Source organism: Tamandua tetradactyla, chromosome 8 (assembly GCF_023851605.1).
Source record: "Tamandua tetradactyla isolate mTamTet1 chromosome 8, mTamTet1.pri, whole genome shotgun sequence".
In the NCBI taxonomy this organism is placed as follows: Eukaryota; Metazoa; Chordata; class Mammalia; order Pilosa; family Myrmecophagidae; genus Tamandua; species Tamandua tetradactyla.
The window spans coordinates 109,260,657-109,273,552 of NC_135334.1; the positions used below are offsets into that span (position 1 = coordinate 109,260,657).

General features: G+C 39.5%; 1 protein-coding gene across 3 annotated transcripts in view; it reads left to right on the plus strand.

The window, feature by feature from the left end:
• TCP11L1 (t-complex 11 like 1) overlaps positions 1-12,896 on the plus strand; it is a 108,844-nt gene that overhangs the window by 79,975 nt on the left and 15,973 nt on the right. For all 3 annotated transcript variants that reach the window (XM_077114355.1, XM_077114356.1, XM_077114354.1), the window contains 2 exons: positions 9,204-9,340; positions 11,371-11,567. In XM_077114355.1, coding sequence (XP_076970470.1) covers positions 9,204-9,340; positions 11,371-11,567 — 334 coding nt within the window. The remainder of the gene's footprint in view (positions 1-9,203; positions 9,341-11,370; positions 11,568-12,896) is intronic.

The following is a 12,896-nucleotide window of genomic DNA, read 5'->3' on the forward strand; positions in this document are numbered from 1 at the left end:
TTTAGCCATTGTTCTGTTGATGGACATTTTGGCTGTTTCCATCTCTTTGCAATTGTAAATAACGCTGCTATAAACATTGGTGTGCAAATGTCCGTTTGTGTCTTTGCCCTTAATTCCTTTGAGTAGATACCTAGCAATGGTATTGCTGGGTCGTATGGCAATTCTATATTCAGCTTTTTGAGGAATTGCCAAACTGCCTTCCACAGAGGTTGCACCATTTGACATTCCCACCAACAGTGGATAAGTGTGCCTCTTTCTCCACATCCTCTCCAGCACTTGTCATTTTCTGTTTTGTTGATAATGGCCATTCTGGTGGGTGTGAGATGATATCTCATTGTGGTTTTGATTTGCATTTCTCTAATGGCCAGGGACATTGAGCATCTCTTCATGTGCCTCTTGGCCATCCGTATTTCCTCTTCTGGTAGGTGTCTGTTCAAGTCTTTTTCCCATTTTGTAATTGGGTTGGCTGTCTTTTTGTTGTTGAGTTGAACAATCTCTTTATAAATTCTGGATACCAGACCTTTATCTGATATGTCATTTCCAAATATTGTCTCCCATTGTGTAGGCTGTCTTTCTACTTTCTTGATGAAGTTCGTTGATGCACAAAAGTGTTTAATTTTGAGGAGCTCCCATTTATTTATTTCTTTCTTCAGCGCTCTTGCTTTAGGTTTAAGGTCCATAAAACCGCCTCCAGTTGTAAGTTTCATATGATATCTCCCTACATTTTCCTCTAACTGTTTTATGGTCTTAGACCTAATGTTTAGATCTTTGATCCATTTTGAGTTAACTTTTGTATAAGGTGTGAGATACGGGTCTTCTTTCATTCTTTTACATATGGATATCCAGTTCTCTAGGCACCATTTATTGAAGAGACTGTTCTGTCCCAGGTGAGTTGGCTTGACTGCCTTATCAAAGATCAAATGTCCATAGATGAGAGGGTCTATATCTAAGCACTCTGTTCGATTCCATTGGTCGATATATCTATCTTTATGCAATACCATGCTGTTTTGACCACTGTGGCTTCATAATATGCCTTAAAATCAGGCATCGCGAGACCTCCAGCTTCGTTTTTTTTCCTCAAGATGTTTTTAGCAATTCGAGCACTCTGCCCTTCCAGATAAATTTGCTTATTGGTTTTTCTATTTCTGAAAAATAAGTTGTTGGGACTTTGATTGGTATTGCATTGAATCTGTAAATCAATTTAGGTAGGATTGACATCTTAATTATATTTAGTCTTCCAATCCATGAACACGGTATGCCCTTCCATCTATTTAGGTCTTCTGTGATTTCTTTTAGCAGTTTTTTGTAGTTTTCTTTATATAGGTTTTTTGTCTCTTTGGTTAAATTTATTCCTAGGTATTTTATTCTTTTAGTTGCGATTGTAAATGGGATTCGTTTCTTGATTTCCCCCTCAGCTTGTTCATTACTAGTGTATAGAAATGCTACAGATTTTTGAATGTTGATCTTGTAACCTGCTACTTTGCTGTACTCATTTATTAGCTCTCGTAGTTTTGTTGTGGATTTTTCCGGGTTTTCGACGTATAGTATCATATCGTCTGCAAACAGTGATAGTTTTACTTCTTCCTTTCCAATTTTGATGCCTTGTATTTCTTTTTCTTGTCTAATTGCTCTGGCTAGAACCTCCAACACAATGTTGAATAATAGTGGTGATAGTGGACATCCTTGTCTTGTTCCTGATCTTAGGGGGAAAGTTTTCAATTTTTCCCCATTGAGGATGATATTAGCTGTGGGTTTTTCATATATTCCCTCTATCATTTTAAGGAAGTTCCCTTGTATTCCTATCTTTTGAAGTGTTTTCAACAGCAAAGGATGTTGAATTTTGTCAAATGCCTTCTCTGCATCAATTGAGATGATCATGTGATTTTTCTGCTTTGAAATGTTGATATGGTGTATTACGTTAATTGATTTTCTTATGTTGAACCATCCTTGCATACCTGGGATGAATCCTACTTGGTCATGATGTATAATTCTTTTAATGTGTTGTTGGATACGATTTGCTAGAATTTTATTGAGGATTTTTGCATCTATATTCATTAGAGAGATTGGTCTGTAGTTTTCTTTTTTTGTAATATCTTTGCCTGGTTTTGGTATGAGGGTGATGTTGGCTTCATAGAATGAATTAGGTAGTTTTCCCTCCACTTCGATTATTTTGAAGAGTTTGAGGAGAGTTGGTACTAATTCTTTCTGGAATGTTTGATAGAATTCACATGTGAAACCGTCTGGTCCTAAACTTTTCTTTCTAGGGAGCTTTTGAATGACTAATTCAATCTCTTTACTTGTGATTGGTTTGTTGAGGTCATCTATTTCTTCTTGAGTCAAAGTTGGTTGTTCATGTCTTTCCAGGAACCCGTCCATTTCATCTAAATTGTTGTATTTATTAGCGTAAAGTTGTTCATAGTATCCTGTTATTACCTCCTTTATTTCTGTGAGGTCAGTAGTTATGTCACCTCTTCCATTTCTGATCTTATTTATTTGCATCCTCTCTCTTCTTCTTTTTGTCAGTCTTGCTAAGGGCCCATCATATTGATTTTCTCCTGGAACCAACTTCTGGTCTTACTGATTTTCCCTATTGTTTTCATGTTTTCAATGTCATTTATTTCTGCTCTAATCTTTGTTATTTCTTTCCTTTTGCTTGCTTTGGGATTAGTTTGCTGTTCTTTCTCCATTTCTTCCAAGTGGACAGTTAATTCCTGAATTTTTGCCTTTTCTTCTTTTCTGATAAAGGGATTTAGGGCAATAAATTTCCCTCTTAGCACTGTCTTTGCTGTGTCCCATAAGTTTTGATATGTTGTGTTTTCATTTTCATTCGTCTCTAGGTATTTACTAATTTCTCTTGCAATTTCTTCTTTGACCCACTTATTGTTTAAGAGTGTGTTGTTGAGCCTCCATGTATTTGTGAATTTTCTGGCACTCCGTCTATTATTGATTTCCAACTTCATTCCTTTATGATCCAAGAAAGTGTTGTGTATGATTTCAATCTTTTTAAATTTGTTAAGACTTGCTTTGTGACCCAGCATATGGTCTATCTTTGAGAATGATCCATGAGCACTTGAAAAAAAGGTGTATCCTGCTATTGTGGGATGTAATGTCCTATAAATGTCTGTTAAGTCTAGCTCATTTATAGTAATATTCAGATTCTCTATTTCTTTATTGATCCTCTGTCTAGATGTTCTGTCCATTGATGAGAGTGGTGAATTGAAGTCTCCAACTATTATGGTATATGTATCTATTTCCCTTTTCAGTGTTTGCAGTGTATTCCTCACGTATTTGGGGGCATTCTGGTTCGGTGCGTAAATATTTATGATTGTTATGTCTTCTTGTTTAATTGTTCCTTTTAATAGTATATAGTGTCCTTCTTTGTCTCTTTTAACTGTTTTACATTTGAAGTCTAATTTGTTGGATATTAGTATAGCCACTCCTGCTCTTTTCTGGTTGCTATTTGCATGAAATATCTTTTCCCAACCTTTCACTTTCAACCTATATTTATCTTTGGGTCTAAGATGTGTTTCCTGTAGACAGCATATAGAAGGATCCTGTTTTTTAATCCATTCTGCCAGTCTATGTCTTTTGATTGGGGAATTCAGTCCATTAACATTTAGAGTTATTACTGTTTGGATAATATTTTCCTCTACCATTTTGTCTTTTGTATTATATATATCATATCTGACTTTCCTTCTTTCTACACTCTTCTCCATACCTCTCTCTTCTGTCTTTTCGTATCTGACTCTAGTGCTCCCTTTAGTATTTCTTGCAGAGCTGGTCTCTTGGTCACAAATTCTCTCAGTGACTTTTTTTCTGAGAATGTTTTAATTTCTCCCTCATTTTTGAAGGACAATTTTGCTGGATATAGGAGTCTTGGTTGGCAGTTTTTCTCTTTTAGTAACTTAAATATATCATCACACTGTCTTCTAGCTTCCATGGTTTCTGCTGAGAAATCTACACATAGTCTTATTGGGTTTCCCTTGTATGTGATGGATTGTTCTTCTCTTGCTGCTTTCAAGATCCTCTCTTTCTCTTTGACCTCTGACATTCTAACTAGTAAGTGTCTTGGGGAACGCCTGTTTGTGTCTAATCTCTTTGGGGTGCGCTGCACTTCTTGGATCTGTAATTTTAGGTCTTTCATAAGAGTTGGGAAATTTTCAGTGATAATTTCTTCCATTAGTTTTTCTCCTCTTTTTCCCTTCTCTTCTCCTTCTGGGACACCCACAACACGTATATTTGTGCAGTTCATATTGTCCTTGAGTTCCCTGATACCCTGTTCAAATTTTTCCATCCTTTTCCGGATAGTTTCTGTTTCTTTTTGGAATTCAGATGTTCCATCCTCCAAATCACTAATTCTATCTTCTGTCTCTTTAAATCGATCATTGTCGGTATCCATTGTTTTTTCCATCTTTTCTACTTTATCCTTCACTTCCATAAGCTCTGTGATTTGTTTTTTCAGTTTTTCTATTTCTTCTTTTTGTTCAGCCCATGTCTTCTTCATGTCCTCCCTCAATTTATCGATTTCGTTTTTGAAGAGGTTTTCCATTTCTGTTCGTATATTCAGCATTAGTTGTTTCAGCTCCTGTATCTCATTTGAACTATTGGTTTGTTCCTTTGACTGGGCCATATTTTCGATTTTCTGAGCATGATCCATTATCTTCTGCTAGCGTCTGGGCATTTAGTCAGATTTCCCTGGGTGTTGGACCCCATAGGTTGAAAGATTTTTCTGTGAAATCTCTGGGTTCTGTTTTTCTTATCTTTCCCAGTAGGTGGCGTTCGTGGCACTAATTTGTCTACGGGTTCCACCAGTGAAAGTTGCTGTGGGTCCTTTAATTTTGGAAAACTCTCGCCGTAGGGGAGGTTCGGCAGCCGAAGCGTCTTGGAAGAGTGCCAGCCGGCCCGGGGGTCCGAACGGGGGAGGGTTGCTGGCTACCACAGCACGGGAGAGTGCCCGACCGAGTTTCCTAGTCGGCCCGGGGCACCAAGCATGGCGGGAGGGCGCCAGCTGCCGCAGCCGGGGAGAGTGCACTGTTCCCAGCCGGACCGGGGAGTCACGTGTTTGGAAGGGACCCCCCAGTCACCGTTCTCTGCAGTCTGGGGATTTCCAACCCAACTCTCTCAGTTGGTCCGGGGGGCCTCGCGTGGTGGGGGCGCCAGCTGCCGCGGCCCAAGGGGACTGCCTGCCCAATTCTGCCAGCTGGCCTAGGAAGGAGGAAGGGAGGGACTCCGGCCGCTTGCCGTCCCACCCGGGAAAGCCCGCGCCCCTCGGCGATCTCACCGGAGCTGGTTCTCCCAGACAGTCAGCCGTTCCAGGATGGGGTACGCTGTCCCTTTGATCTCCGTCGTGACTCCGGGAGCTGCTCTGTATTGCCTCCACTCCACCAGTAGCTGTTCTGGAGGAGGAAAGGTGAGGGTGGCAAGACTGTCGAGGCCGGTGGCGGAGGAGCCGTTGAAGGCGGAAGAGGACACGGTGGTGGTTGGAGAGCCGCCGGAGCAGGAGGAGAAAGGGAAGGATAAGATGGCGGATGGAGCGCCACCGAAGCAGAAGGGGGAAGAGGGAGAGGAGGGCGGGTGGGGTGGCTGGCTGGCAGGGCGTGGGCGCCGCGCGCTGGGCCTGCGGACAAAGAGGGAGAGGAGGGCGGGCTGGCTGGCTGGCGGGGCGTGGGCGCCATGCACCGGGCGGGCGGACAAAGAGGGAGAGGAGGGCGGGCGGGCTGGCTGGCTGGGCATGGGCGCTGCGCGCCGGGCTGGCAGACAAAGAGGGAGAGGAAGGCGGGCGGGCTGGCTGGCTGGCGGGGCGTGGGCCGATTCCCTGTTTTATTTGTGTGTGTGTACGTTTTATACAGTTTTATCACCTGTGTAGATTTGTGTTTTACACTGCAGTCAAGATGCTGAACACTCTGATGCTCCTTTTATCTATAGTATGGACAGATGAGTAAAAACTATGAGTAAGAAATAAACAAATAATAGGGAGAGCAAAGGTTAAAATAAGTTGAGTAGAATGAAATACTAGTAGTCAATGAGAGGGACCAGTAAGGGGCATGTATAAGCTTTTCTGTTTTCTTTCTTTTGCTGGAGAGATGCAAATGTTTAAAAAAATGATCATGATGATGAATACACAGCTATGTGATAATATTGTGAGCCATTGATTGTTACCATGTCAGGTATGTTTGTATATCAAGAATGTTTGTATGTTTGTTTGTTGTTCACAATAGAAATATTTTTTTAAAAACTACAAAAAAAAGATAGTGAACACTTTCAATACCATAAGAATGTTGCTCTTATAACCAACTTACATTATTTTTTCAAACTCCACATAAACATTTTTAATGGCTGTAAAATATTCATTTGGATAGATGTATTTAACTATTTCTCTCTTAAATGGACTAGATTATTTATGATTATTTTCTATTTAATTCTGCAATGAAAATTTTTGCACACAAAACATTTTTCTATATTTTAGGTTATTTCCTTAAGGTAGGTTCTAAAAGTGGGACTTCTGTGTCAGAATGTATAAACAGTTTTAAAGCTCTCTTGTGTGGTACTAAGTTGCTTTCCAAAAGTTTTTAAGTAAAAAAGAAGTTCCTTTTATTTCCAGCTTTTCTTGATGTCCATTATAAAAGAGAACAGTTAGCATATTTTCTTTAATTTCTTCAATACATGCAAAAATGCCCTGCATTGTAAGGTTGCCTCAGGGTTTAGAAAGCACTTAAAACACCCTCTGAGAATATTTGTTGATTTATTCATTCATTCAACAAGGTTTTTTTTTTGTTTTTTTTTTTTTGCATGGGCAGGCACCTGGAGTCGAATCACCAAGCTTTTATCATGTACCTTTATGTGTGTTAGATGCCAGAAATAAAATAGTGAATAAGAGCTTTATTTAACAAAGGTGAATAAGGAAGTCCTTGGAAGAGAGTTCTTTGGGAAAATATCTTGAAGCAAATAAAAATTCCTCATGTAAGGAGTGAAGGGGACTGGGGGACTGAAAAACTGGCGAGTATGTGCCTAAAGAAGGCAGCTGTGCCCACTTAGTTCAGCTGATTGTGGCCATGATGGGAGGTGAACTCAGTTTGTCAGAACTTTTGGTTTTTTTCAAGAGAAGATGGAAATCCAGATTTTCAAAAACACTGTTTAAGCATAGAACATGTTTATGAGTTACTTTCAGTCCTTGGGCTACCATTTGGCAGTTTCTAATAGTCTCTGGTTTCTTATCGGTAGATTTGAGGAATTGTTGGGAAGACCCTCTAAGGAGAGGCAGAATACTCCATATATTTGGGCAGTGGATGGAATGTTAGAGGGAGGGGCCCAGGATGTGTGAAAGGATTTAATTATTACTCAGACAACATATCATTTCTCATACATAATTACCTTATGTATGCACAAAGTTTATTTGATCATATCATGACAGTCCGTCCCAGAGGGCTTCAGGGGGCTTTAGAGGACATTTATCCTGTTCCTACTTCTGTGTAGGGCCACACCTAAACATGTAGCTGAGGTTTTTAACTACATCCTGCAAATAGGTCACTTAGTAGCCCTTGCCATTTGGGAGAGTGGTTATGGTATGTGAAGTGGCAGAGTTGAAGGCATCCTTGGCATCAGATCAGATCTGCCCATTGGGTACATTCAGCGTCTAAACTAGCATTTATGCCATCAGAATTAGAGCATAAAAAGTAGGCTCTACCCAAGTTGAATTCTTGATATTCTCACAAGCAGTGTGGACAACCAAACCTATAGGCTGAGCCCCCAGTCTTGGGGTTTGTTCATATGAAACTTAACCCCACAAAGGATAGGTCAAGTCTACTTAAAATTTAGGCCTAAGAGTCAACCCCAAGAGAACCTGTTTTGTTGCTCAGATGTGGCCTCTCTCTCCAGCCAACATGATGAGCAGTCTCACCACCCTCCCCCTCTCTGTGTGGGACATGACTCCCAGGGATGTGGACCTTCCTGGCAACATGGGACAGAGATCCTGAAATGAGCTGAGACTCAGCATCAACGGATTGAGAAAAACCCTAGAATGAGCTGAGAATTAACATCGAAGGGTTGAGAGAACCTTCTCAACCAAAAGGGGGAAGAATGAAATGAGACTAAGTGTCAATGGCTGAGAGATTCCAAACAGAGTCAAGAGGTTATCCTGGAGGTTATTCTTACGCTTTGAGTAGATATCACCTTGTTATTCAAGAGGTAGTGGAGAGGCTGGAGGGAACTGCCTGAAAATGTAGAGCTGTGTTCCAGTAACCATGTTTCTTGATGATGATTGAAAAATGATATAGCTTTCACAATGTGACTCTGTGATTGTGAAAACCTTGTGTCTGATGCTCCTTTTATCTACCATATCAACAGATGAGTAGAACATATGGAATAAAAATAAATAATAGGGGGAACAAATGTTAAAATAAATTTAGTTTGAAATGCTAATGATAAATGGAAGCGAGGGGTAAGGGGTATGGTATGTATAATCTTTTTTTTCTGGTATTTTATTTCTTTTTCTAAATCGATGCAAATGTTCTAAGAAATGATGACTATGCAACTATGTGATGATATTAAGAATTATTGATTATATATGTAGAATGGAATGATATGTTAATGTTTTTGTTTGTTGTTAATTTTTTTAAAATAATAAAAAAAAAAAAGAAGTAGGCCCTAGGGTGGGCCATGGTGGCTTAGCAGGTGGAGTTCTTGCCTGCTATGCCGGAGACCTGAGTAGATTCCCGATCCCTGCCCATGCAAAAAGGAAAAAAAGAAAGCATGCCCTAAAACTAAGAGAGACTAGAGCAAAGGGAGAAGAAAAAGGAAAGAGTTAATTTTCTTTCTTTTCTAGGAAGGTGAATTAACCTATTTGAAGGTGGAGACTGGGGTAGGGGCTCCCTGCATTTACCTTGGGTCTTAGTCTCTGTCCTTCCACTGTGGCTGCCTTGAGGTTCATTTCAGAGAGTTTTGTGCTAGAAAGGCAGTTCAGGAAGCAGTTTTGCTTGGGAGTGCTAGGGGGTTGGGGAAGAAAGGGCTGTCAAATTTTTTCAGTCTTTTCACACTTTCATTTGAATTTTTATGTTTTCTAATTTTTTAAAGCTGCTTTTCCCATGACTTCTCTAATTTTTCTTGCTGTAACTCTTTAGAGATGAAAAGACTTTGTCAAATCAACTCAACTAACTGTTTATTTTGCAAGTACCCAGTTCTAAGTCCTTTTCTTTCTTTTCTTTCAGGGCAATTTTTTCTGTGTTGGGCCTAATGAAAGTGGACATGGCGAACTTTGCTATCAGTAGCATTAGGCCACATCTCATGCAGCAGTCAGTTGAGTATGAAAGGAAGAAATTTCAAGAGCTTTTGGAGAAGCAACCAAGTATGTGTAATGTTTTGTGGTTCTTTTTCATTGTCTGTATTTTTTTTCATTTTAGTTTACTGTAGCTAGTTCCATAATGATTATTGTTTTCAAAACAAAACTAAAACTTTAGTATGAGAGTAGTCTTATTTGAAGAAGTAAAAGTGCAGCACATTAGGACTATATCTGGAGTTGTACATCTAAATCTTGGAAAGAAAACTTGACAGGCAAAAGAAATATGAATAGGATATTAGAACAGAAAGTAACAAGAATGAAGAAGACTTTTAATGAAAGCACAAGTTTGAGACAAACTGCTTCTAGGTCTTGATTTTAAATATGTAACAGATTTCTTGTGAAAGTTTAATTCACTTTTCTTCTCTCTGTGAGGTACAGCAGGAAATTTCACTTTGCTTCTGTTGAGTCTGTATAAATCTTCGGGATTTCAAACCCAGGAGAAGCCTCATTTTTATAAATTTCTCATGTGTCTGTGGGAAAACAATGGGTGTTGAAATTCTTAGGGTGCTTTTTGGTCTCTGCATCAACAGCTGATGTTCTGGGTAAATGGCACTTTTCAGATGCAAATTTTTATGAGTTCTCTTTGGCCTCTAGTTTCACTGGTCACAAGATGAAAGTGGCCATCTCTGGATAGCTGATGATATCTTGCCAGAGTAGTTAATTCAGTGTCTGGAGCAGTGGTTTATCTAGCTCCAGACAGAGAAGGCTGAGGAGGTGCTGGAGGGCAGGAGTTGTCGTAAAATAATAGAATAGAAGTAGTAGTAGAAAAAGAATGCCTAACAGTCAGTACTGGACCCTGGGCCAAGGACCTTATTTGCACTGTCATCTATAATCCTCACTTGGTAAACCTGTGAGATGAACTTTTTTTTTTTTTAAATTCATTTTACAGTTGTGGAAACAGGTTTTGAGAGATTTTTGACGAGACCAGAATTGGTTGACCACGTGGCTCACAATCTAAGACAATACATTATACTCCCCTTAGGAGATATCAGGGAAGCAGTTTTATAGGCTTACCCGCCATGTACCAGAAGCCAGGGCACAGGAAAGGACTCACTGATGGAAGGTAGCATGACTGCAATCCTTCGTCAGTCAGACTTAATCACTGAATAAAACTCAAGGTTTCCCAAATCTGGTGGGCCACAGAAAATGTTCTGTGGAAGGAGAGTGACACTGATGATCCAGGTATCAGACTGAGCTAGGTGTGATCAGTGTGCTGACCAGAAACCAGAAAGTGTGTCCTTTTGCAGCAGTAAAAGAGGGAACTACAGGCGTGACTCTGGCTACCAGCCCAGTTTTAAGGAGGCTTCCACTGGCAGAGCTGCAACACCTCCCGGGACCTGACAGTCATTTTTGCTCAGATAATGATGGAAAAAACCTCATATCCTTTCTCTTATGTCTCTCAGAGTCCCTGGTGTATGGCTTTTCTTACAAATATGGACCATCATGGCTGATTAAGACCAGCTGGGTGTTTCCCTCTGTTGGTTTGGCAAATACTAGGTAGCGTGTCAAAGATATGACAGCTCACTTCCTGCAAGACAGAAAGTAAACCAGATTGATACCAAATTAAGATCTAGACAAGGAAAAGCCCTCATCTTTAGTGTAGTGGATACTTTATGTGGGGAAACTCTAGCCAGTGTCTCATCCCATCTGTCTCTGGGCAAGAATTGTTTGCCATCTCAAAGAACTTGAGTCTTCAGAGCTTTTATCCCCATCTCATACAGTGGTCAAGATGGAAGAGAAGAAAACCATTTTATTTTTTGAGCTTCTAGTATGTGGCAAGCCCTCGATTAGGCCCTTTGTATTCATGATTTCATTTAATCCTTAAAAGGTCTGATAAGATGGGAGTTATAAATTTCTTTATTTAAAAATCTGATATTCAGAAAGGATATTACTTCCCTAGTAATTGTCAATACTGTTTGATTACAAAGTCCATACTCTGTATTATACCACATTGCCAGGATGATCTTCCCTGAAGTAGTTCTGAGAAGCATCCCTCCTAAGTGTCATAGTAATGTTTGCCGCCTTGTTGTTCTCAGATTCCTTGGACTTTGTTACCCAGTGGCTAGAAGAAGCTGCAGATGACCTTATGAATCAGAAGTATAAAAATTCCCTCCCCACTGTGGGAGGGGCTGCTTGTTCTGAGGATGTTACCATGCCAAGTCCTGTTGCTGTCCAGAATTATGCCTACTTGAAACTTCTGAAATGGGACCACCTTCAGAGACCTTTCCCTGAAGTAAGTATTCCTGAGGACTGTAACTACTCATATTTCTTTTGGTGCTTTATTCTGATATAATTCACACACTATAAAATCCCCTCCCTTAAAATGTACAATTCAACAATTTTTAGTATGTTCTGAGTTGTACACCATACCACTGTCTATTTTCAAAACATTTTCATCACCCCAAAAAGAAACCCTGTAACCATTAAGCAGCCGCTCCCCATTTCCTTTTTCCCTAGCCTCTGGCAACCACTGATCTACTTTCTGTCTCTGTGCATTTGCCTATTCAGGATATTTCATATTAATAGAATGATACAGTAGGTAGCCTTCTGTGTCTAGCTTCTTTTACCTAACAATGTTTTCAAGGTTCATCCATGTTGTAGCATGTATCAGCACTTCCTTTTATGGCTGAATAATATTCCATTAAATGGATATACCACATTTTGTTTATCTATTATCAGTTGATGGGCATTTTGGTTGTTTCTACTTTGGAACAAAGAAAATGAGTAATGCTACTGTGAACATTCTTATACACGTTTTTGTGTGGATGTGTATTTTTCAGTTCTCTTGGGGATATACCTAGGGCTGGAATTGCTATGGTGACTTTGTTGAATGTTTTGAAGAACTTCCAAACTGTTTTTCAATGCAGCTGCATCATTTTATGATCCCACCAACTATGTAAAAGGGTTTCAATTTGTGCTGAACTTTTATCCTGTTTTCACTCATCTTGATAAAAGCACAACTGCTACAGTTCTCTTGCTTTATAGTTTTTTCTTTTTTTATTAATTTTTAAATAAAAAAATGTAACAACAAACAAATACAAACATTCTTAACTTATGATCATTCCATTCTACATATATAATCAGTAATTCACAATATCATCACATAGTTGCATATTCATCATCATGATCAATTCAGAAAAAGAAAAAGAAAACAGAAAAAAATTTCATACATACCATACCCCTTACCCCTTCATCGATCACTAGCATTTCAATCTAAATTTATTTTAACGTTTGTTCCCCTATTATTTATTTGTATTCATATGTTTTACTCATCTGTTGATAAGGTAGATAAAAGGAGCATCAAACACAAGGTTTTCACAATCACAAAGTCACACTGTGAAAGTGACATCATCATACAATCATCTTCAAGAAACATGGCTACTGGAACACAGCTCTACATTTTCAGGTAGTTCCCTCCAGCCTCTCCACTACATCTTGACTAACAAGGTGATATCTATTTAATGTGTAAGAATAACCTCCAGGATAACCTCTCGACTCTGTTTGGAATCTCTCAGCCATTGACACTTTATTTTGTCTCATTTCACTCTTCCCTCTTTTGGTC